This window comes from Fringilla coelebs (genome assembly GCF_963513975.1).
Source record: "Fringilla coelebs genome assembly, chromosome: 10".
Classification (NCBI taxonomy): domain Eukaryota; kingdom Metazoa; phylum Chordata; class Aves; order Passeriformes; family Fringillidae; genus Fringilla; species Fringilla coelebs.
The window spans coordinates 16,689,113-16,714,125 of NC_140036.1; the positions used below are offsets into that span (position 1 = coordinate 16,689,113).

The following is a 25,013-nucleotide window of genomic DNA, read 5'->3' on the forward strand; positions in this document are numbered from 1 at the left end:
CATGTTATTCTGGATTTTAGACTCAATGATGTCCAACATTGACCTTTTAACTTAAAGAAGAAAAGAAGAAAGTAACAAATACCCTGTTGTGGTTTATTTTTGTGGAAAACTCGGAATATTTTTTGATTCTCTTAGAACTGCTGAAAGCATCACTTTGCAGTGTCGCCATTCCTGTCAGTAGTTTCTCAGATGCCTGTGGAAGTTGAGGAAGTGCCTAGACTTTCAGTATGGGGAGAGTTAACACGTAAAGATGTTTTGGGGTTTTTCCTTTCTTCTCTTGTGATCTCAGTTTGGAGTAACTGGGGCTGATCTCGGTTCTGCTCATGTTGGGGATTTGATCTATCTCCCAGCTCCTGAGTTTCAGCAGTTAAATAAGAAAAGTCACAGCTTTTATTATCTTTACATCAGCCTGGCTCCTCAAGGAGAGGATGAACATTGAAGGTTTTCATTGTGATTTTAGGAGCAAAGCAAAAGCCCAGACCTGGGCAGCGCTCTGCAGCCTGATGCTGACACAGTGCATGTGTCACCTCCCACAGTGTGCCCTGTGAGTGTTAAGGGTCTGACCTTGGCCACCTCTCCAGGTGCTACAGGTGCCCAAAAAAGTGACCAAGCATAGTTCAAAGAAGAGTTGAAATTTCTTGAGACCTTGGCCAGGCTGTTCCTGACGGCCTAAGTCTCTCTGTCACTGGTAGGTGAAGTGGGTTGTTTCTGAGGGGCATTTTTCACACAAACAAGTGGCAGAGGGTTTGATAGCATGCAGCATTTTTTTGATTGTTACCCTTTAGAGGTGTTTGTTGTTTGTTTGGCCAGACAGTTTTTTCAGTTTTGAAGTTGTTGCAACATTTACTAAGTGGATGGAAATGTTTGGATGGAAAAGTTGCTGCTCTGTGCCCTGAGGACTTGTCCTGCTCTCAAGATGCAGGATCTGATCCTTTTGCCAGAGTCGTCTTGTGAGGTTATGTCAAGGAAGAGACCTCTGGAGAAGGAAAAAGCTATTACTTGCCCAAAAAAGGGTGCAATTAGTTGCATTTCAGTTGGCTAAAGGGCCATCATGTGATAATTTAAAAAATTTGGTTTCTTGGTAAACAAGTTAATGGGTTTATGCTCAGTTGCACTGTGTCTTCAAAAAGCAAAATGGCCCTAGGGCACACAAGTAAAATTTAAGCATTTTCCTTGTTATTTTAAAATAAGTAAAACACACTGTCTGTTTTTTTGAACAACAACTTGGCTTCCTTTGGTGGAAAAGTAACCTCAGCTGTGATTTAAAGCCAACCACCTTTGTCTTCAGACTCAAGAGCAGACAAAAAGCTTGCTTTTTCCATGGTTCCACTTTTATTTTTTATTAAACTCTTCTTCTCCTCTTCTCCATCTTGCTTTTTCTTTACTTTCCCACGTGCTCTTCTCTCCTAATCAGCCATTCTTTTTTCTCCCTTTCCTTCTCTCTCTATCCCAAGATGGTCACTTCTATAACCCTTGAGCTGTATGTGTTCATACACATGCCAAAGAGAAGCAGAAATATTTGGGTCATGTCATTCATTTAAAGGTGTGTGTTAAAGGTCTGTGATGGCCCCTTCCTGGTTCCAGCAGCTTCTCCAAGTCTTGGTGCTAATTTCTGCTTCAGTGCAACTTACACTGGGTTTATGTCCACCCCTTTATGGTCTGCAGCCCCTCTGGCTGTCCCCTCTGTATCTGTGACCCTCTGTGGCAGACGCTGTCCTTCCCCTTGATAAAAACTCCTGATCTTCTGTAGCACTGCCAATAGCACCAAAATGTGCATGTAGGTTAAAGGCCTCATTTCTCTCTCTTTATGCAAGTTTTTCATACTTTTGCAAGGTGCTGAATATTGCTTAGCAGAGAGCAGCAGCATGATACCCCCAGGGCTGTGGAATGGAAAAGAGCTGTAATTATTTGCTGCAAGAGTTTGGTCTAACCAGGGAACAGCTTGGGACTGCCTTGAACTGCTGGCAGCAGGTGGGTAGTTGGCTGTTTTCTGGATAGAGCAAACACTTTGCAATTTGCTTTGAGCTCTTCTGTGTCTCACTGAAGGGTGAAGACAGTGTGGGAAGCAGTGTATACCAAAAACCCTGGCATTTGATTTTAAGTTGACTTAACACATTTGCTCATGTTTGACTTCCCTCCTGAGAACGATGATGCTTGAAGGTGAGATGGAAATAAATGGAAGTGTGTCTGCATGGTAGAGAAATACTTTCTGATGTTTTATCCTTGAAGAGCTGTGTTTTTCAGTTATATGGCCCTAAAATTCACATATGCTAGGGTTTGAAGTGAAATTGCTTCATCTCTGAATTTGTGCTATGACTGAGTAGGGTTGCTGAAGACAGAGAAGTGGGATTTGCTTCCAGTGTGTTCCCTCACATACTGTTCAAATGCATTCAACTCAACTTTCTAATTCCAGGGGCAAGTGTTTGACGTGACCTGCTGGGTTGACTGTTCTTATGAAGCGTTTACAGGCTGAAAATGCCTTTTTCTTCTCTTCCAGCTCCTTCTTACTAATCCCTTTTTGTTTATAATTTTTTTCAGTAAAGAAGGAAATAAGTTCTCTGAGCTGTTTTGTCATAGAGAATGAGATCATCAGAAAAAAAAAAGAAACAGGCTGTTCTTTGTTCTTCTGCAAGGTGCCACTGCTCTCCTTTGATTTTAGCATCATGCTGACGCACGAGAGATTTTGGGGTGGGTTCAAACAAGTCAGATCCTCAGCTCAAGGAGCTGAACCTTCTCCAAAACAACTGCGTGCCCACTGTGCTGGGGGAGACCTGCCTTTCATGACTCTGTCACTTGGTGAGCTCCTAGAGGGGATCCAGGTTTCCAGAGAGTTGGTGAGACACGGCTCCATTCTGTTCTGCCATTCTCACAGCCATGTGGTGGTAAATGAAAAGGAAATTGTCCTCTCAGCTGTGGCATCACAGCTGTGTTGTTTGCAGTAAGGTGACAAGTCCTGTCCTGCTGGCACAGAGCATTGGCCCAAGAGGGGTTTGGGTGGCTGAGTGCCCATCCCTTTCCCTTTCTGCTTGCAGATCTCAGAAGAGCTTCTCATTGCAAAGGGCCTCTTCACTGGGTGTTGCAGTGCTGGGGTGTGATTTCAGACAACGCTCTTGTCTCCATCTCTGTAGCTGCAGAGAGGAGCTTACAGGGCTCAGCTGCTTAATAAAACACGCCTTGCTTGATTCTAAACTGCATTCCCTGTTGCTAAACATCTCCCAAGAGCAGCTTTGCAGTGGTAGAGTTTGAATGGCACGACAGTTTTCATCCACTTTCAGATGAAATGATTTTAAATGAAAGACTCCCAGAGATCCTGAGTTAAAGGAGCCATCCAAGTGCCTTCAGCATTTTTCATTGCAATAGATGCTCCCTGCAGCTATTGCTTTAATAGCAGCATCTGAAGTGTCTAGCTTAATCTTCTGTATATTTTTATGTAAATTCCTTTTAAAAAACCCTAAACTTATACTGGTGGTGTATACCTAGCATAAGGAGTCGTTGCGCAGCTTTAAGTTCCCTGTTAGAGAATTTGGGATGAAAAAAATCTGTAGTTTGTAAAAGTACTTGTTTCTCTAAGAAATGTAGGATATAAAAAGCCTGTCACAATGGAGAACTACATGGCAAGGTTTGTAGCCTCTCTTTGCTGGAAAAGTACATTTTTTTCAACAAAATGAAGGTCAAGTAGACCATGTGTAGTGGCCTGTGGTGTGTGGACCATGTGGTGTCCGCCCTCTACCCCTTTCCTCTGATCTCTTTGACAAGTCTTTTTTACTCCATGACTCCTGGTTAAATTCACTTTCCTTTTCAGGCCACTTTTTCTCCTTTTTTCCTTTTTTTTTTTTTCCTTGGGAAATAACATGAGACTTACAGTGTGAAATGTTCCTTTTGTGACTTTGTCATAAAAATTAATGAGACTAGAAAAACAGTTTGTGGATCTGGAACAGAATTCTAGTGAATAGTATTTCTCTATCCACAATGCTCTTTCATTTTAATTAGCAAATAAACCAGGGAGAGAGCGGCAGGCAGGTATTTCTGTGCAGGCTTAGGCTGGTATTTTGTCTAGCACATTCAAAAGCAATGATTTGAGAGAAATCAGATTGGTTGATCACTGTGCTGTATCTTCAAGTTCTCTTGGTCTGAATATTTTGGGGGTGAGGGAGGTAGGGTGATTCATACATGAGCAAGACAAACCCGAGAGCTGCCAGTTTGCATTATGTCAATGTATGTAAGAAAATATTTAGATAGAATTTCCATTAAAAGTTCAAAAGCAAGGGGCTCACGCTGACCCTGGCTTTTAGAAGCTCTGGTGGGAAACCTGAATGAAATTTAACTCTGCTCAGTGTGTTTTCGTTGGCTGACTCCATGTTTTATTATCTCATGCAATGAGATCTTTTTAGGTTTGTCGATTTTCTATCGAGGACAAAAAGTTCATGTATGTAACAGTGCACATATTGGATTAGAGTGCGATTAAAGGCATGATGTAATGACCCCCTCTCCTTTTCCTTTAGTCAATATTTGCCTGCAGGGTCAATACGTTACAATATTGACTTCAAAGTATTCAATATTTTTTTACCTTCTGAGTGTGTTGGCTTCGAGTGTGTGTAATATTAAACTTGTTGGTTGAACTGTTGGTCTAAGACTTACTGTCTAAGTAGTTTCAGGCTTGGATGCCTAATCCATGTAGAGCAGCTTTCAAGGCATGTGATAATATCACAACACAGCTGTAGGCAGCTTTCTGAGGTGAACCATTTAATCTGCAGTCTTTGCTCCCAGCTTCCTGACAAGTGGTGGAATTTGTCCCTTGGTGTGCGATGGGATTATTGCCCTCTCTCCCTGCTGCCATCATATTTAGTCTCTGCAGGCCCTTCCAGTGGCTGGAGGTTATGTGGCCACACCTAAACCCCATCCCTCCTGCCTTCTGTGTGTGTTTCTGCTGCCTTTACATCTGTGCTCTGTCGAGTGCACGAAGGCTGCTCAAAAAGCAAGGTTATGCTTTACGTACTCACAGTGCTGTGCAAACATGGCTTAATGAGGTTAAATCGTTATGAAGTCAGGCAGCTCTGCAGGGTGGGCTGCTGCTCATTTCCCTGAGTTCCCAGCTGGGCCACAGTGCGCTGGGTGTCTCCCACTAATAGGAGGCTGAAACCTCTCATGCTTCCTCTTCATCTGTTTCCACTCCTACTCTGCTGAAATCCTGTTCTGGTATCCATCAGAAGGGCACACAGGCACATGTACTGCTTAATGACAACAGCTATGAACCATTTATCCTTCAAAAACGTGACACTCGAGAGAAGGGCTTTGATAATGTTCTTTGCAAGGTGTATAAATAAACAGGATTGTCACCAGTGTGGGATCTTATTACTTTGTCTCTTAAAAAAAAATAAGGAAAGAAAAATATTTATAGATACCAAGAGGTTAGTGAATTCCTCTGAAGAACCAAGTGTTATAATTAGGAACCCACTGCACTTAGAACTATTCTACAAATAAGCACCTCAAATCCAGCCTAGTCCTTCCAGAGAAAGCAAAGGTCAATAGGCTGCTTTGAGGATTAGCAAACCCGAATTTCTTGGACCCAGGTACTAATTACTTCCAAAGCTGAGGATGATCACTACTTCCAAATCCGAATTACTGCCAAAACCTCATGATAAACCTCAGTAGTACTCCTCTCCAGCCTAACTTTGACTTAAGATGGTTTTATACTGGACTCTAATTAAAGGATAAAAGGCCAAATCTGAAGGAAAAGCAGGGTAACAGCGGAAATATTCTTCTAGTGGAGAGCTGCACTTCTGCATAGCCTGATCCAAAGTAATTGAAGACTTCCCATGTCCCCAGCAGCAAACTGGGCTCCACCAGATTGGTGCAGTTCTGATAACCCAAAAGCGTGTGGGACTGCCTGCTCCATACCAGGGAAATGGGATCCTGCACTGCCTGTGTGCTTGTCAGGTGGGGTTCCGTCTGTCTTTCATGTGTGGTCTGGCAGCAAAGGGATGGGGACTGGACTCACTGTTACAGGCTCGAACTGGAAAGATTTATCCACATGGCTTTGGAGGGTTTTCACATTTCCTCCGTACTTGAGGATTCACTTCTATTCACTTGTATGTTGTAGCCACAGTGGTGGTGAATTTGAGAGTGTCCTGAGAGACCATGGTTTTCATCCCAGGTGGAAGAAGTGGAAAGAAGTACTGTTTTTATGAGATTTCAGTGTAAAGCAAAAAGGTTAGGGGAGGGGAGAGGAGTCAGGGTTGAATATGTCATCTGGTCATTTCTACTCACAGCCTGCTGAATTCCTTGTGCAATTCCAGGGAACTTGGAAGTGGGAGTCCACATCGCAGATGTGAGCTACTTTGTACTGGAAGAGACAGCGCTGGATAAAGTAGCAAGTGAAAGGGCCACCAGTGTCTATCTGGTGCAGAAGGTAAGGACAGCTTTTCCTTTGTCTTTCTGATGACTGTGCCTTCCATTTACCATAAATTCATAAATTGTTTTCAGAAGCTTACAACCAAAATCTGGCTGTTATTGCAGGACATCTCCAAAAATGAATAAGTTGATGGAAACACAGAAGCTGGTATAGCTGCTCACTACCTTGGAGCTTACAGAGAGGCTGGGGTGGAGCAGCCGCTTGTGACCCTCTGACTGTGATCAGTGCTGACCTGAGCCAAGCCTGACCCACCCAAGCTGGCTCCTCTACCTTGCTTTTGGGGGCTTCAGATTGGCAGATGTGGAGGATTTTGTCTTGTCTTTGGTGTAAGAGTCCAACTAATCCTTCAGAGAAATGGATTTGTGTCAGAGTAGGGTGTAAAACAAACAAACAAGCAAACAAACATACATCTTGAAGTAAAACAAAAGGTTCACACTCTTACTTTATCTGGATATCCCAAATAATGGAGGAATAGTGTTCCTTCATCATGGAATGCAAGGATGTTTGAAATTATACTGATTTTAGCTTATCAGAATCAAATGTTAAGCTCAAGTTTAAAGTTGACTTCTAAGCTTTACAAATGAACAGGTTCAGGTTTAACATTGTTGGAAAAGAAATGTGTAGGCTTTGTCTGTGGCTGTCTCATTTTCAGTTGAATGTGAAGAAACACTTCACAGCCCATCAGATACCACTGGCACTGTGTGTGTAGGAAAGCTGGAAAACTTGGCTGTCAGTGTCCTGTGCAGGCCTGGGGCATCAGCTCATGAAGAAGAGTGCTGAAGCAGTTTCATGGAGCAGGATTATCTGCCTCTCCCCACACTCCCATTCAGTCAGGCTGAAGTCCTTGTCTCCACAGCCCCTTCTGGAATGACAGGACATCTTTTCTATCATAAATAAACATGTCCTACTTGGTACTCAGGATTAGGAGTGATTCTTCCCTTCCTGGATGTTTTCAGGGTTATCTGGGAAGGTTTTTGTAATGATGCTTGTTTCAGTAGCTTCCTGTGTCCTCTCTTCACTTCTGGATGATAATTAATTTGATTACCTGTTACACTAGTGGAATCAAATTAATAGTTTGATATCAAGCTGTTAATCTTTAGCAGCTGTTCCATAGCTTTCTTTGGGTCGAAGCAGCAAGGCACAGCTTTGGGGGTCTCAGGGAGTCTGGTGGGTTTCATCTCCCTGTGGAGCCACTGTGACAGCAATGCCCAAGTGTCCCTACCAGGTCAGTGGCAGTGACACCAAAAGCACACAGTTGCTCTGTGCTGAGAGACCCCAGTTCCTGTGCTTGCTGTTCTCAAGTGGGAAGCAATGTGTACCTCAGCCGTTGTGGCAGCAGCCTTCCCAATCCTCCAGTGATCAGCCTTTGGCTTCCCCCTCTGATGGATGACTGGATCATGGGAGGTGTGGGCTGGCCTAGGGGGGATGTCACTGCGGGCAGCAAAGCTGTGCTCCAGGAGGATGTTGTGGCAGTATTTCCAAGTCAAAACACTGTGGTTTGGGGCCATGTGATTCTTTTAGTCAAGGAAGAAGGAAGATTTTTATAAAAAAAGGAGACATTTTTCATGAAAATCTAGTTGGATGCAGAAGCTAATTGAATTTTCTCTCAAAGTGCCTTTTCCCTCCAGCGCTGCCAGTGCTGTGCAATGCCAGCATAAGTTACCTGCTGCCCCATATCTTCAATTCATCTTCACCTCCTGTGGCCCAGCAGTCAGGATTGGTGTTTTACCCTCACTTCTGCCCTGCTGAAAACACATTTTAAGACAACAAACTAGGTTAGATGATGAAATTTTCAATATTTTAATTGCAAGAGATGAAAAGGAGCGAGGGGATGGGCAAAGGAACACAGGCAGGCTGTCTGAAACAAGATGGTAGCATGACTCTTGTAGAAAATATGCTTTCCTTTGGTGAAACTGTTTCCTAAGACAGCTGTGATTCTGTGAGAGGTTAGCACCATGCTAATCCTCCAAAAGAAGTTAAATAAAGCCACATATTTAATTTTCCTGAACCAGAAGGGGAGTTATTGTGTAATTGCTAGTGGTCTATTTAATACAAGTCAAAAGTTTTTGAAATAAGAATGTATCAAGTTTTAAGAAGCAAGAAAACCTAAACAGTTTCCTCTTTTTTGGCACATCTCACAGTGTTATTTTAGGTGTGAAGCAGCTTGAGTGAGAGTTCAGCCATAAATCCCTATAATATTTTACTGGTCCTATTTTGCACTGGAGATCAAAGATAGAACTGTAAGCCTGTCTTCATGTTGAGTCCAAGGACTTCAAGACATTCACTTTTGACACCAGCAGGTTGTCAGGGTGTTGATATTTTGATAATTTCAGACTGAGTAACAAAGAGTTGCTCAAACTCTGAATTCATGGAAGTGTTGATACAGCTCCTGAGGAGAAATCTTGGCTCATAAATAAATTGCCTAGTTCCTTTGAGTGACTTTTAGTGTACAAGCAAGAGATTTGCTGAGCCCACCCCACTGTTGAACTTCAGTGTTCTCCTACCAGCTCTAGTGGAAAATCTTGTTTAATACAATCCCTCTCCATTGGATTGACTGTGGGAGAAGGATCACCTTGGGAGTCAGTGGTGGTCATAACCAACCTGAACCAAGAATTAAGGGGCAGTCAAAGCAGGATGCCAGCAGAATGAAGTTTGAAGGGAGCAAAACTGCTCATGTAACTTTGTGAAGGTAGGGGATTATGCTCGACCAGGGTTTGTTCCTTTTTCCTTTGGTTGGCTGACCAGTTGTCCCCTTCTGTTCCTTGAAAAGATGCTGCAGTGAGTCTGATCAGACCTGCTCTGATCAGAGCTGCTCTGGGCTAACCAGCTCTGAACCTGGCCAGTGAGTTACTCCTGGCTGCAGCAGATGTTTCTGATTTTATAGGGAGCAAGAACTTTTGTCATCTCAGCATGCATGTGCTCGCTCTCTCCCCTGCCCAGTTCCCTGGGAATGAGTCTGAGACTGGAAACTCACATTTGGTTTCTGGAAGCACTTTATTAGTTGAAGAGACAAAACAAAACAAACCAAACCCCAGGGTTCTCACAAGCAGGGGTTTGGATCTTCCCCTGCTGAGGAGCCAGCTGCTAAGCAGTGTGACCAGCCATGGTCACAGGTCCATCTGTTTTATCATGCCATCATGATGGTGTGTAGGACCCCTCCCAGCCCCAGAAGTGCCCTCTCTCACTTTGGTTTTCCAGTGGTGCCATTGCTTTGGCTTTCTGGGATGTGGGGCTGCCTGCAGGGAGAAGCAATAGCATGGAGCAGGCTGTCAGGCCATGCTGGACAACTGAGTCCAAAGGGTAGTGCTGAAGATTTTGCATTTAGGACTTGGAAATAGGGAGAGAGAAATCCTCTGTCTGTGGTTTTATTTGAAATGCAGATCTGCAGCTGCCAGCATTAATATCAACCTTCCACTGAAAGAAGTGCCCTTTCCAGTATCTCTTGGGCACTGCAAGGCTTGTGGGGAGAGATGATGTCTTTTATTAGCCTGACGGATAGAGGGGGATTAAAACCAGACAAGCTCTCACCACCCAAGCCCTGGTTTCTATGACATATTCATTAGAAAGGATTTCCTGGGGAGTGTTGCTCCTTTTTTACATTGTAAAATTTTTTTGCCTAGCCCTGCTGGGCCTCTCCAACTGCATTTCTAGATTCAGCTACATTTATAAACCCTTTATTCCAAGTTTATGACCCCTATATAAGCCCAGGTGACTTGATTTCCATCTGCAGTAAAATCAAGCTGAATGATGTGATCCCCAACATAGGCACATCCATAGCAATTTGCCAAGGAAACCACTTCCCACTGGAGGTGCTATCCCTCAGCAGCATTTCACTGGCTGGATTCCTGCGTGCCCTGGCACTCCACAGGACAGCTGGCAGACACTGCTGCCTCTTGGCAGACAGTCACGGGAAGGGCAGAGCATTAAAAAGGTGCCGGGCAACCTCTGGATTATTCGAGGCAATTCTACACAACTCTGATATTTTGCAAATCTGGACATTAAAGATGTGCTTAGGGAAATCTCTCATTCCGTGTCTCTGTCAGAAAGAGATGGAGATAATCCTGTTGCCAGAGTTCCTCTGGGCAGCCCCTGGGATCACTCCTGGGATGTCTCGCTCTCTGAGTGTGACACAATTGTGACATCTTTGTATATTAAATGCTGGGCTTGCAATTACTGGGAATCCTTTCAGGCTGCAACCATATCATGTTAAGGAAAAAGGAAATGTATATTTATAACCTAAACTGCTGTGCCTTGTGACAGTAGGTTTATACTCCATGTAGAGGGTGAAGAGGAATCGTGATGTTAAAGCAGGAGGAAGTCAGCCAAGACTGTTGTGCTGTTGGAAACAGGTTTCTTTTAATTCATTAAGGTGGAATAAATTGAAATACCTTGAGTGCAAGGTTAGGTTATGTTATGTATGTGTTTGCTGAGCCCAGGAAAAGGTTGATTGCATTCTTACTCTCCCATGAGACTTCCTCCATGGCTTAGGTTAAGTTACTTCACCTAAAGTTTCTCTCCTGTAAAAGAAAGGTAACACAGGCTGATGCTTCCCTAACAGTAGATTTGTTACAGCTAATTGCTTGGTGAGTGTTTCGTGCTGTAATTATGATCTGAGTTAAAGCTTTGCTTGTGTTTCACATCATTGAAGGCCCTTCCATTGAATTACAGCCTCTTGAATCGGATATTAATCCTGCTCAAGTACACTTAAAGCGAGCATGGGCTTTTTGTGTTCCATGCAGGCATTTTTCTAGCAAACTGGTATTGCTCCAGGAGATGTGAAGGGAAAGAGGATGTGCAAAGGCACACAAATATTCAGTAAGTACAGACCATTATCAGATTATCAGAGCTGGGGAGAGAGAGAAAAGCAGCTTTTAATTTGTGTGGGAAAGGGCATGGGAGCTTTTATTAAATTACTAGCACTTTGTTCACTGTGACCTGAACTTCAGGGTCTTAAGGTGGTCATGGGTGATCTTGGGCAGGCGGGGATTTCTGAGAGTCTATAAAACTATTTTCTCTCTTTTCTGATATGGGTTGGCATCACTTGCACTGAATTTATACCCTTGTGGGTCCTTGCAGGCAGCATGGGCCAGCTCACGTACCAGGGCAGTGAGTTATGAATGTAGCAGTATTGTTAACCTTCTGCTCGCAACTGCAAAAACAGAGTTGGTGGCTTTGTGTTGCGGGAAACAGCTTATCATAGGCTGTGCCCTTGTGACCTTCCAGGAGAACCAGGGCTGCTGATTCATGGTGTGACTCCCTGAGAGCCCCAGACCATACAGTTAACCTTTTGGCACTAGTGTGCACCACAGTTAGAAGGGATTTATAGTCATTTTCTGCTGCCAAACCACAACTATGATTAAATATTTTAAGTCTTTCCTTCAGAGCAAAAGGTAAGTGTAAAGTGTGTGCACCTGAGGAGAAAATGGGCACCTGACGCTGTTTTTTCATACTGTTTTGAAAAACAGTGGTTCTCCTGTCTCAAGTTAGAAAAAGTTATCTGTGAAGTCACTAAATAGGTGTCAGAGTTTGGAAGAGCTGGGATTTGTATGCCAGTCAGTTTCCTGCTGGTCCTGTGTTTACAGGCTGGCACACTGAGCAGTCAAAACGGAAACTAAATTAAATAGCTAAATTACCTTATGACACACAAGTAGAGCATTTCTCTCTGTTTTTCTGAAAAGCACCATTCCATGTTGCTACTCAAAATAAATTAGAGGAGTAATGTAGTGGTTTTTTGAGGGCAGTTATTGCTTCTTCACAAAGGTAAATAGTGAGAAGGGAAGTCAGAAGTGAAACTCAAATAATGAGTTTTGCTTCATTAAGCAGCTGCTAAAGATTATCTTTAATACAGACCACTTAGGAAATAACTCAGGGATGGTGGAAACACTTGGAGCTACTCAGGTTTGCTCTAGCATGAATATGCTCAAAAGCTTTAGCTTTGTTGGTGTAGTCAGGTGAGTAATTTGGAATTTGGTAATTCAATGTTCAGCAGCAGAAATATTGATTAGTTGTAAGGAATTAGGACATGAGTTAAAAAATCCTGCAGAAATTTATGCTGGCTGATATTTTGTTCAAATTTCGAGTATAATAAAGTAATTGTTCTCTATTTGCAGATAGCATGATAAATAGTCATAATACAGGTACTTTTGTTTATCTCATCTGCATCTACAAGTTCCTGTCTGTGCTGTAAAGCATGGTTCAGTCTTTATTGAAGCCAAGCACAGCTCCTGTATTGCATGGGAGAAGTTTCATTTATGCTTTGCCGAGAGCAGACTTGCATTTACTGCTTGGTTACATGGTATTCATTCAGTGGGAAAGCAAGAAACACAGTTTCCCAATCCAGCCTCTTCAGCTCCTGACTGCCAGGACCATGTTTCTCCAACGTTAAATTTCCGGATGTGCCCTTCCTCATTCTTCCCAGTGCCAAAGCGGCAGTGGCAGAGAAGTGGAGAACAGAGCAAACTTTGTGACCTTAAAAGTTGCAGTGTAAGTGTTTGCATAACCAAGGATGCAGATCACTCCAGGGTGCTTACTCCATTCTAGAGAGGGGAGCACTGGGAATGATTCCCAGGTTGAAGACTTAAAACTGCCTCTGGTCTCATTGAGGGATGGGGCTGGTGTGGATGTTGGTGGCCTTAGCCATGCCTGAAATCCTCTCATTTCAGAGAATTTGGTTTACTTCCTCATTCCCTGCCAGCACGCTGTCTGCCATGTGATACAGCTCTGGCATGGGTGATGCATCCCAGAGCTGTGACGTGGCCACTCCTGCCACAGAGAATGTGATGCTGACAGCTTAAGATATTTTCCATATTTTCTCTTTACCAACTGGTCAGGGAAGCTTGTCCACACCAAAAGCTTGTGTCTTACCAAGCTCTCTTCTCTTGCAGGTGATCCCAATGCTTCCCAGGCTGCTCTGTGAGGAGCTCTGCAGTCTCAATCCCATGCAAGACAGACTGACGTTCTCTGTGATTTGGAAATTGACTCCGGAAGGCAAGGTACCTTAGGCAGCAGGCAGTCATCCTGCTAATCAGTCCTCCCTCGTGGCCAGCCCCTACTTTTGTAGTGGTAAAAATGTCATCCCTCAACACTCAGGGGGATAGCAAAGGTGAACAATACTGGAGGATGTAGGACTGTCCCTGTGTCTTGTCTTGCTGAAGACATACTGTGGAATTTCTAACTGAAATAATCTCTCAACATGGCTGGGAAAGGATGAATATTTGTATGAATCTCAGGAATGGCAAATGTCCTGCTCCCTGCCAGGTCACCCAACCATTTAATGTCTTATCTCCAGTAGCAATTCAGAGCTAATGCTTTGGGTGGGATGAGATGTGCCCCTGACTGCAGGCCTGCCTGGAGCTCGCAGGCAGTTGTGCAGTGCGGCGGATGCTGCACTGTGCCTCTGTGGCCTCTCTGCTAAACAGACTGTTTAATTCTCTTCAGAGCTGCAAATTACATCAATCCAAATAAAGCATGATAGCCCTTCAGCAAAGGCATGGCTCCATCCTCTCTGCATGTGTTATTTCCAGGGAACAGTTGTCGAGGCTGTCTCTTGGTGCACTGAGCTGCCTTCAGCTGCCTGCCACCACTCCCCAGGTCTTCATTTCTCTCCCAGTTTCTCTCCCACACTCTTTGTTACCCTAGAACCTCCTCTTTGGTGATCACAGAGTCCCCTTACTAATCAGGGAGGGCTAAAGACTGGCAGTACCAGAGCAATCCTTAGTCTATGCAAAATGCACTTTTTGTACTCAAGAGGTTTTTTTAAAACCGTTGTTGTTACATATACAACTCTTTGTGTAGACAGTAGTTCTTGTGCCAATTTAGTAATTTCCACAAAGACTCACCTCCTTATTATTGTCCCAGCTGCTCTAAAGGATGCTGAATCTATCTTTGTGCTTTAGCAAAATACAGTTGCAGTCCTGATTCTGTATTTCTGCAGTGAGTCCCTGCTCTGGCACAGAGGTGGGTTGTATTTGTCTGCTGTGAAAAGTGTTTCAGTGTTTCCCTTCCTATAGTAACAGCATGATTGCTCATGAGACCTTCTAAGAGCAGCTACTAGGTAGCCCTTTTATTGACTCTGAGTTGTCTTTGAACAGCTAAAAGTCAGGTCTTAGTTAAAATAAGCCTTTAATTACTTCTTATCTCTCATCCCATATGATATATCTGTTGTGTTGCAAGCAGTGCTCAGTCCAACCCTGTCTGCCCAGTGAGAAAATAGAGGAGCTGTAGCATTCAGCTCAGGGAGCAGACCTCTGGAGTGGTCTGGGCTGTGGCCATGCTGGCCTTGGGAGAGCAGACTGCCTGTGGCTCTCTCAGCAAACTGGTTTCTCCTACAGGGCCTTTCAGGGTTACAGTCTTACTCGAAGTCACTTGATGTGGATGTCAGGATGTCAGGCTGGAGAAGAATTTATTCTTTCCAAGAGGAAAAGTGATTGTAGGGCTTTTGCCCAGGAGGGCATTCTTCTAAAAGCTGGTATTTCTAGGTGTTAGTATACCTGTATCTCAGTGCAAAGAGGATCACATGCTCCCCCATGCTCTGCTGGGTGAAAGGGAGGTGAGTCAAAGGCCCCAACACAGCCCTTGAACCTCAGCTGTTGGTGGAGAGTCCTGAGAGCACTGACAGTGAGGACAGGATGTTGCTCAGGATGATGGGGTTTTTCTCAAAAGCAGGCAGAACTGGGGAAACCTTATCATAACTTTAGAAATCCTTTAGATGCTGGTGCTCTGTGTGGACTCTGGGTGCACCAGGTTTGCTGTGATGGTGGAAACTTTGCAGACTGATCTTGTGGGCTACTCATTGTAATCTCTAGGTCTCAGCTCGCAACCTCCAAATGTTGCTCCTCCACTGTGCCTTGCCCATCGCTCAGCCATGGTACATGGGCCAGCCCATGGGAGCTTGCCCATTTCTCTGGTGGGGTTTCCAAAGCAGGGGCTGCTGACCTACTGGACAGGCATCCCCCATCACCACAAGAAGCTGAACTGCATTGAACAGATGCAGCAGAACACAGAGCAGCTGCTGCCACCACTCACCACTGTCACATCATCTCTGTCCAGCTTTGTGGCTTTCTCTTCCTTTCTTTCTCTACAGCACAGAGGAAGAGACACAGGGAATAACCATGAACTGATGATCAGAGCACTTTACATTGCAAGATGCTACTTGCTGCATCTCTGCTATTAAAGCGCTTTCAAAGTAGAAATAACCTTAAAAGCCCTGTGACTTTCAGAGCTCTGAGTTGCTGAGTTATACAGCACATCTGTGATGCATTAGGGAAGGAGGCAGCAAAGGTATTTTGGGAATCAGTCCCTTCCAATTAAGAGGAAGGTTTGTCTCTGAAGCAGTGTCCTTGACGAGGCTGTCATAGAGAGCTCGCCCTTCTCCCTGGACACTGTCACTTGCAAAATTCACCTTGTCCTGTTGGGCTGATGAAGGGGTAAGGTGGCACTGGCAGCTAAGGCTGAATTACAATTCTTCAATCATTCTCTGAGCACTTGTGCTTTGAATGGTTTATCACAAACGGTATCTGTCTCCAGAGCTCTCATGCCAATGCTGTTTACTTTTGTGAAAATCCTTCTGCCCTTGTCCCTCAGCACTTTATCACTGCCTTGATGAGCTGTTAGATTGATTCTCTTATATATCTCTGCTGAAAATAGGTTTTCCTGTCTGCTTTAGGAAATAATTCTGAATTTCTTCTTTTACACTGGTATTCTTTCAGGGAGTTCAAAATGGGAGTGGTTTCTGGTTTAAAATAAAATATTTTTATAAGCGGTTTATTGAATATTTTTCTCTCAATTCCAAAGTAGTTTGGAAGCCCAGAAAGGTTCCTGGCTTGAGTTTGGACCGAGAACCGTGGTCGTGATCAGAGAAGCGAGGGGTCAGTGGCTGTCCATCTCTCCTCCCAGTCCTGCAGAAGTCTTCCACCAAAGTCCTGCTCAGGCACTTTCACAAACGCTAGTCAGACGTTGCGGTTCCTGCAGCACACCTGAAAATAGGATTTTAAGGCCAGCCCCTCGTGCCCTGGTGGCCAGACTTTAACTCATTCTGCTCTGTTTTAGGCAGGAGAACCTCTCTGGCATGTGTGTATCTGCCTATTGTCACTCCTGTAACCTGTGAGTCAACAGACTGGGTTCAGCTCCCAGATGGTCTGTAGCTCTTGGAACTCTGTGGAGGGGCAAAGTCAGGTAGAGGAGGGAGATCCAACCAGTCTCCTATGTACATGCACAATACAGTGTTACCTGTTACTTGCATGTACATGTTACTAGATGCTAGAGAATCTGCATGGGCAAAAGGCCTGAAGGTCTCAGTAGGACAAGATGTTCACTCAGAGATCACAGGTAGTGGGGAAGTCTGCTGTCATTCCTCCCAGTGTTTGTACAGCTTCCCAAGCTTTTGTGCAGAGTCCTCAGATCAATTTCCCCTTGGCAATTTTGCAGATCCTTGATGAGTGGTTTGGGAGGACGGTCATCTGCTCCTGCGTGAAGCTCAGCTACGACCATGCACAGAGCATGATTGACAGCCCTGGGAAGGTGTTGTCACCTGAAGAGCTCCCCCCTGTCTCACCCCAGCACTCGATAGCCGAGATCCAGGAGGCTGTGCTGAACCTGCATCGAGTTGCGCAGCGCCTGCGCAAGCAGCGCTTCACCGAGGGTGCCCTGCACTTAGACCAGGTGAGTGAGTCCAGCCCCTTCAGGCTTCACCAAAGCAATTTCACCTCTACTCTCTAAGGATTTTCTGGCCAGTCTAAAACCTTGAAGAGTAAAATCAAGGCTGGAATAAAAAGGCAGATTTGAGTGCCAATGTTGTCTTAAGAGCAGCAACAAATTATGTACCATAAGCAGTAAGTAGGATGAAAAGAAAAAAATCCCTGGTTTTTAAGGAGTGATCCATTTTCCAACATTTTTCAAAATCCTAAAACCCTATTGGACTGGGTAAGTAATTCATACTGTGAAACAAATCATGACAGTGTCGTTCATTATCATGTAGTTCAGATATTAGGGCACATTTCACTGGGAAAGGTTCATCCTCCACATTTCTTTCTGTGCTTGCAATATTCTTGTTTTCCACAGCTTTCATAGCAGTCCTCTGTGCTGGGAAAATGGCTAAATGTTATCTAAGCTAATACTTGTAAGGATTGGGTGTGTTTCAGAGGAAAAAATGCTAGTGAGGAGGTTTTCTGTCTGGGGTGATTTAAATAATCATGTATCAGTAGTGGTATGTGTCATTTCTATTTTACAAGGAGATCCAGGTATTTTAGGCTATCACAGCAAAAAATACTTTTGCATGATGTTCAGCTGCTGTGAGGTGGCTTCTGATTGTTTTTTTTGGATAGGCGGTTCCAGTAATTTGTAGAACCCAGTGGTCTTCCTGAGCAGGAGACAAAATAATCTTTTAATATAAGGAAGCTCTATTGTTTCATTTTGCAAAAAGAGTGTGAGTCAACGTAAGGATATTGCTGAGAAAGAAGCTAGGAGTGGTGTAAACAGGACTATTGTATGTAAGACATATGTTGCAACCTTTCCATTTTACTCAGCGTTGTAGTGTTGCCTCCAGTTGCAGGAAAGTCTAATTTTAGAGAAATCATTGCAGAGCAGCAGGAGCAAGAAGTGTCTCTAATCTGTGACCTTCCCCAACATTCTGGTGGAGCTGCTGTGAAGAAGAGGCAATGTGCTTTCCCCCATGTCTAAGATGGACAGAATGACAAATTTGTATCTTGAGTTTCAGCAGAGGAGTTTTTATTTTAGGATAAACTTCCTGCTGTAGGCAGTGAAGTGTCTGGGGCTGTCTTGCCTACATCTGTTGTAGGAGGTCTCGGAGGACTGGTTCAGCGCACGTAAGTGAGCCTGGAGCAAGGATATTTGCTTAAGGTCTCCCTAAATTAATTTGAAAACTATTTTTGGAAATCAAACTTCCACTCTGAAGTTTTCTTAGAGACTTCCTTCTTTGAGGCGTAGTGTACAATGGCTAATAAACTGCGCCTTTGTTCCCAAGCACACCCTGAATGCTAGAGAAACATAAAAATCACAGCTTTTGCACGAGATCAGCTGCCTGGGAAGCCTTGGAGGTATCTGGCTTGGAAAAAGAGCCCATGGTGACTGGAAGCTGTGGCCCAGAAAGGTCACCAGCTGCCTTCCAAGTCACTGTTACAGTGTAGTGCTAACTGCTAGCTGTGTGCCCCTGAGTTGAGTTACCTGTTATCAAAGTAGCCTCAGGGGAAATATGTTTTAAACCAGCTGTGACATTTTCAATGGGAGGATTTGGCCAGGGAAGCATCCTGTTCCAATGATAGCCCATAAAAGATTAGCTGTGTTTTGTTTTGCTCTGTGCTCCTACAGAGGAGCCATTAAAGAGAACATATTGGAGGATCATTTGTGAGATTGGGATTAAAAGCCACAGCTAAGGGCACCAGAGGCCATTGATTCCTGCTCAGCCTAGTTCCCAGCCATCATGATAAACTGAGTTATGTGTCACAAATGGCACTTTATACTGTGCAGGATCTCTCTCCCCTGGCAAGAATGTCAAAGTAATGGTCTTTGAGAAGGAAGCGTATTTTCGATCAAGGGACACTTTCACCGCACTTAGTGGAGTCAAGTACTGCCCTGATAGCTTTATTTTGATAAACTACACCCTCCCCAGCCCATGGAGGAAGTGGTTGCTCCAAGGCCTGAGTATGAACAGTGTGTGAGGAACAGGTTTGGCTATGTGGCCAGTGGCATATGGTGGGACAAAGCAATCTGTGTCGTTTAATAAAAGGGGACAAATTCCTCTACTTTTGCGTCCCCAATTCCCTGAGTTCCCATGGGCACAGCTGTATGCCATGTCCCACTTCCAGCCCCAAGTGAGCAAGCAAGGGTGGGTCCAAATGGGAAACACACCTTTCTAATCACTGGACCTCTCACTGATTTCCTGTTGAGTAATGTAAATCCTGAACAATGGAAGACAAACTCCAGCAGGAAGCTTGGGGCAATGAATTATCGGATTCCAAATAAATATGTGAGTGAAGGAAATGATCATCTCACAGTCTTAAGGGAGGGGGTGGCTGAGCATAGATGACTCCTGTGCCTTTTTGTCCAGGGGATGTGAGCCCTCTTCCTATACATTGTGTTATGTTTAAGAGTTCTGCCATGGGGAACTCCTGATTGGATAGTGATGACTTTTATTGCTTACTTCCACCCTGCCATTTTTCAGTGTGAAATGTTCCTGTGCTTCCTGTTGGTATTAAGAAAATCCTGGGGGAAAGACTCTCCCATCCTCCTTTGCCACTCGCTATGTGGCTTTGGGCTGGTGCTCTCCCTGTCTGCCTCAGTTTTCTCTTTGGACTGATATTGATCTGTCCTGTAGTATCCATGTAGTTTAGGATTTATTCCCCAAAACTAAGAACATTTCCCAGATGAAGCCATTCATGATCATATCTTTACAACAGCAGAAATATTGGCTGGCCAGAGAGCTTCTTGGACGTGACACGTGATCCAGTAGGATCCGGTAGTGTCAGGCTGGTCCTGCTGGGATGAGAAGAATGTTTCCTCTTTGAATGTCACTGCTGAATTTTTATGACCTAATGTGAGAGCAATATCTGCTTGCCCATAGTTTTATCTTTTAGCAGCAATTTTAGAAGTAGGAATCTCCATAGCTCAATGGATGAAGAATATACATATATATATATATATTTTAATAACTTAGGAATTACATATCTGGGTCACACAGAAGGCCGTGAGACATTACAGAGATAGTACATAGTCTGGAAAGCTTAGGATTTGTGGGCTCAGTGTCAGTATATGTGTGTCTCGTGGGGCTGTGCAATTTTGAATTCTTCCTTTAGTTTAATCCTGGCCATGACTTTAACCCACATACCTGTGACCCACTCTTTCCCCCACTCCCCAGTTCCTCTCACGCCTCTGCAGGGGTCTGGGAATCCTGCTGGGATTACAGGGAATCCTGCTGCATTGGACCTTGAGTCTGAGGACCATGTTTGCAAACAGAGCCACACATCTCTCATTCTGTAGGGATCCAGCTGTCCCTATAGGCCCCTTCTGGGGCTGTTTCCCAAAATATGGTTTCCTGTGCTGCCTGCCAGCTTCCTAGTTCCAAAAAGCAGCTGAGCTGAGTTTTAAAGATTTAAAGACTTTGCACCTTCAACAGCTAAGAAGCTTATAGAACTTTGTCCACACAGACAGATATTAATGTATTTCTTTTCCTTCATTCAGAGCTGCAGCTTTTAGGTGCAAAGGCAAGAAGTCTTGTCTGTGACTAAGAAAAAATATTCATGTATTTACGATATTGTCTTCCCCCCCATACCTCCTTCCTGCTCAGGACCATGAAATGCCACCTCTGCTGTCCTCTCACAGCTCCTGGTGTAGCCAGTCTATAAATTGGAGCAGAGATCTGACCTGGTTTAAAAAGCAAAGTGAGCATAACTCACAGCTTTCCATTTTTTTTCCTGGCCAGGTTACTTTGAAGCTGGATCACTTCCCCAGCCCACAGCTTTTAGAAACACTAGCCAGAGAATCAGATAGAAACTTGCTTTCAACAAAAACCATCAAGTTTGCAGAAAAGCTTCTTAGCTCCAGCCTGCCTAGAGGAGACGTGCTGATAAATGGTTCTCTTTTGGCCTCAGCAGTTTAGAAATGAATCACGAGGACAGATGCCTACGGGAAGACAGGTTAAAAAGGATTTCTGTGCCTTTTTAAAATGAGAATACCCCGGGATGCTGATCTGTCTCTATGACAACTCTCTGTGAGCTAAGCATTTCCTTTTGTCGTGCCGGTGATTCTACCTTTACCAGCACATTTACACCTGGGTACTCAAAACACCAGCATTGACCAAAGTTCCTTGTGAGAACAATCCGAAGTACATTTGCATTGTACCGGTTAATGGCACTGAATTGTTTGCTAGAATCGCTTCTCTCCTTGTTTTCTGCAAAACAGACATTTAGCTTTGCAGGTGTGTGGCGAAAGGGAAGGAAAAAAAGGACAAAAATGACAAAGATGAGAGTGTTACACGAATTTAAGTGTTGAATTGGTAGTGAAATGGTCTCACTTCTGCTTGCTCCTAGCTTGTGTATGATGCCATTGTCTTGTCATGTGAGCAAGGGTTGCTGTTCCCTGTGGGTCTGTATTGTTTTGAGTAACTTTGAGGTAGTAAAAATTGTATTGTTGTAGCTCTGTAGCACACTGGAGACCTATGGTCTTGTGCCATGGCTGCTGAGGATAAGGAAATCAGTGATCTTTGAGAATAGCTTTGTTTATTTAAGACTGGTGGTACTGCTAAAGTAAGAGAGCATTTAATAGAGCTTCAGGAAACAGGGAAACAAGCACAAAGGTCCCAAACACCAAGATGTGTGCAGAATGCAAGCTCAAAACCACCAGGTATGTGACATCTGGGATTTAGTAGCCAGCTCTGTATAGTTTTTGAAGCCCTCAGAACCTAGTCTGCCTACTTGGTGCAAATAGCTTTGAGAAGTTGACTCAAGCCACTCACACATGGAAAGTGAGGAGGAGGAAGGACACTGCCTGTGACACTGTATGTTGGGAAATTTTGTATTTGGTTGTGGCTAATGGGATAGCACAGAAACATGGATTTTTACACAGCTGTCCTTGTTAATGCTGTTTAATTGTAAATCTCAAGCACCACAAATAAATTACTCTCATTATTAACATTTTCCAATATGAGCAACTGCTGAAAATAATTATGGGAAATTGTTTTGTCATATTTCCTGCTTCATATCTGTATAGTAAGCATTCAGGTCTTTTATTCTTGCTTTGTGAAAGTAATAAATATTTCTACCCTGGTTAAACAGTAATTGTGTGCAAAATACAATTAATTAGTATATGAATGGAAGACTTAGGTTTGGAAGAACTGTTTATATGGGACAGAAAAGGGTTATAATGTTGCACAGACTTCAGTCTGACGTGTTCCCTTTAATAGCATGTTCTGAATTTATGTCTTAAAATGCAGCTGGGGCAGAAAGGTTCATCCTGGCTTGACTACTCCCTGGAGTGATCCTTTAGTTTTCTGTCCAAGGCTGCTGTATGTGCTACCCCTGCACACTGAGTGTGTGGACTGTTCAAGGGAGGAGTAAATGGCTTTTCTCCAGCCCCTGACTGGAACAGGGGCTGCATCTCTTGGTCAGTCTCAAAAAGAAAGTCGTGGTGCTCATTGCATGGCATGTGACAGTACCAAATTCATCTCGGATTTGGTTCCATCAGGATAGGTTGAAGTGTAGATACCTGGCTGGACACTTGGCTTTGGTGCAAGAGAAAATCCAAAAGGTCCATCTATAAAAGCCTGAAAACTGCTATGATACCTTCCTAAAAAGGCTGTTACAGCAAAACTGCATGAACATGCCAGCAGAGGCAGGGTGGGCAGTATGTATGGGGCTGCGAGATAAATGGAAACTCAGACTGACAAGGAGCTTTCACTATTCACTTCCTATCACAATTCCAGCATTGTCTGCTCCTTCTCTTTGATGTCTGGTTACAGAGACATCACTGAAACCCAGAATGGGGACAGCAGGTGCTATATGATCATTATGGATAGTTGCTTATACTGTGTGATACATAAGGCAGCTGGGGAAATGTTGGATGTACTTGGAGATTAATTTCCTTTGGGGATTTTATGTCTTTTGTGTATCCCCAGTTAATACATCAAAACGAGCATCTGAGGCCACAGCTTCCTCCTGGGGAGTGGTACTCTCCTGCAGGAGTACCCAAAATGCCTGTACAAAGGTGTGTCAGAAAAGTAGGGAGGATTTTCAGCATCTCTTCCCTGCAATACCACAGAGGAACATGGTGCTTGGCAGGAGAATATGAGATGTCACCACCGTGGTCAGGAGCAGCTGCGGCTTAGGTCGGGAAGTTTGCACACACACCGAGGATCCACATGGCATGGAGCTGTTCTGGGATCACGTTGTAGAGGGGATGTGTGCTGGCTGAGCACCTCTCTGCTTGCGTGGAGATGTTTGCGTTGCCAGGAGGTTTTAAAATAATTTGATTAAATTAGGATTTTGAGTGGAAAGCTCTCTGAATCTAGTCTTTTGCCCTGGGATTTTAATGAAGTCTTCCCAGGGGTGTGAGTAGGATTGATGTCCTCGCACACGTCCCGCCGTTCCCCGATGGTTCTTTCCGAGCCGAGCAGCTGTGTCCCAGCAGGAGCAGGTGGGGAAATGGCCGAGCTGGCTCCGGCAGGAGCGAGAGTCGGACGCTGGAGCACAGGGCTCGGCTGTGGAGCGTTGTGCTGGGAGCCACTGCAGCCAGATGTCTGGGCAAACATAGCCAGGAAGGAGCTCCCCACACAGTGGTGCTCTGGCATTAATTTACCATCAGTAATGCAAGAGTGGGTTATGACTTTATTCTTCCCGGAGAAAGTATTCCAGCCACTAGCTCAATATTCAAGACCTCCGGTGATGTACGAGTGGTTTTCTTCAAAACAAACACAACTTAACCCTTGAGTTTTATTAAATCTATCACAGACGTGCAAGCTGAGAAACTTCTCTGTAAAAAACAGATCTTTTGCTTTAATTTTGAGATGCTGTGTGACACAGCAGAAGTGTTAGTTGTTCTTTCACCTGCTAGCCTCAGGGCAAGTATCAGAGGGGAGGCTGGAGGCTGGCTCCATCCTTCCAGATGATGGGAGTGGTATGAAGAGGTTAAGCAGTTGTCCAAGTTCACATGGTGTGTTGGTGGCAGAGCTGACAGGACTTTATCTGATTCACCTGCCAAATCCAATGCCTTGGGCCAATGCTGACCATTCTCTTCATCTCATGTTTATTACTGACACCTGTTGAATAAGAACTGGTGCATCTTTGTTTCTGCTGTGTCTGCTTGCTCATTTAAGGACAGGGTTTTTTATCCTGGTTCCCCAGCAGATACATCTCACAATTCTGAGCAGAGAAACAAGGAGGGCTGAACTGTGGCCAGCACATCTCAGCAGTGCAGAAGCAATTTGTGTGTTTCACTAGTAGTTTCTCTCCCCATTCTTTTCAGTTCTTAGGCTTTGCCTATGTGTGCCAGGACCAAGCCAATGTGCTGCTATCCCTTGGAAGTCCCTCCTGCTTGCCTGGGACAGAGTTGCAGTGGGCAGTACATCATTAGACCTTCCAAATTGCTTGGCTTTTTCTGTTGATTGAATCCAGTTGGTGATCAGCCATTGTAGAAGGGGGATGAGCTGGCAGTCATTGCATGCTGAACTGCAAGCAAGGTTGAAGGTGTTTTGAAGCACTCCAAATTCACACATGAAGTACACATCTCTTGGTTCTGTGGATTAACTGCTCACAGATGGGTCTTGCCCTTGCCTTGTGATAGACAGCCTGGTGTCATCTGCTCAGACAGTGCCAAATAGTATGTCTGGGGGAAACAGAGGGCATCTGTGCTGGCTTAGTGTGTTCTTCAGTGTCTCTGATAGCAAGACTAATAAAACCCAGGAAAACACGTTTGTCTAGAGGTGCATGTGGGGTGAGTGCTGGGAGGAAATTCTTATTTTATATTTTCTGCTGAGGAAACAGTCCTTGCTCTGAGAGTCTTGCCCTCCACTTAATGGTGTTTTTCTTCCCTGGTGATGAACAGACGTCATCAGAAAGTCTCTTGTTGTTCCAGATTCTGTTTATCACGTATTTGA

At 44.2% G+C, this 25,013-nt stretch overlaps 1 protein-coding gene across 2 annotated transcripts in view; it reads left to right on the forward strand.

Annotated features, from left to right (window-relative positions):
• DIS3L2 (DIS3 like 3'-5' exoribonuclease 2) overlaps positions 1–25,013 on the forward strand; it is a 180,281-nt gene that overhangs the window by 101,664 nt on the left and 53,604 nt on the right. For both annotated transcript variants that reach the window (XR_014616419.1, XM_084212427.1), the window contains exons 12-14: positions 6,297–6,409; positions 13,297–13,404; positions 16,838–17,071. Coding sequence is in view for 1 of the 2 variants with exons in the window: in XM_084212427.1 (XP_084068553.1) it covers positions 6,297–6,409; positions 13,297–13,404; positions 16,838–17,071 (455 nt within the window). In the remaining variant the exon portion in view is untranslated. The remainder of the gene's footprint in view (positions 1–6,296; positions 6,410–13,296; positions 13,405–16,837; positions 17,072–25,013) is intronic.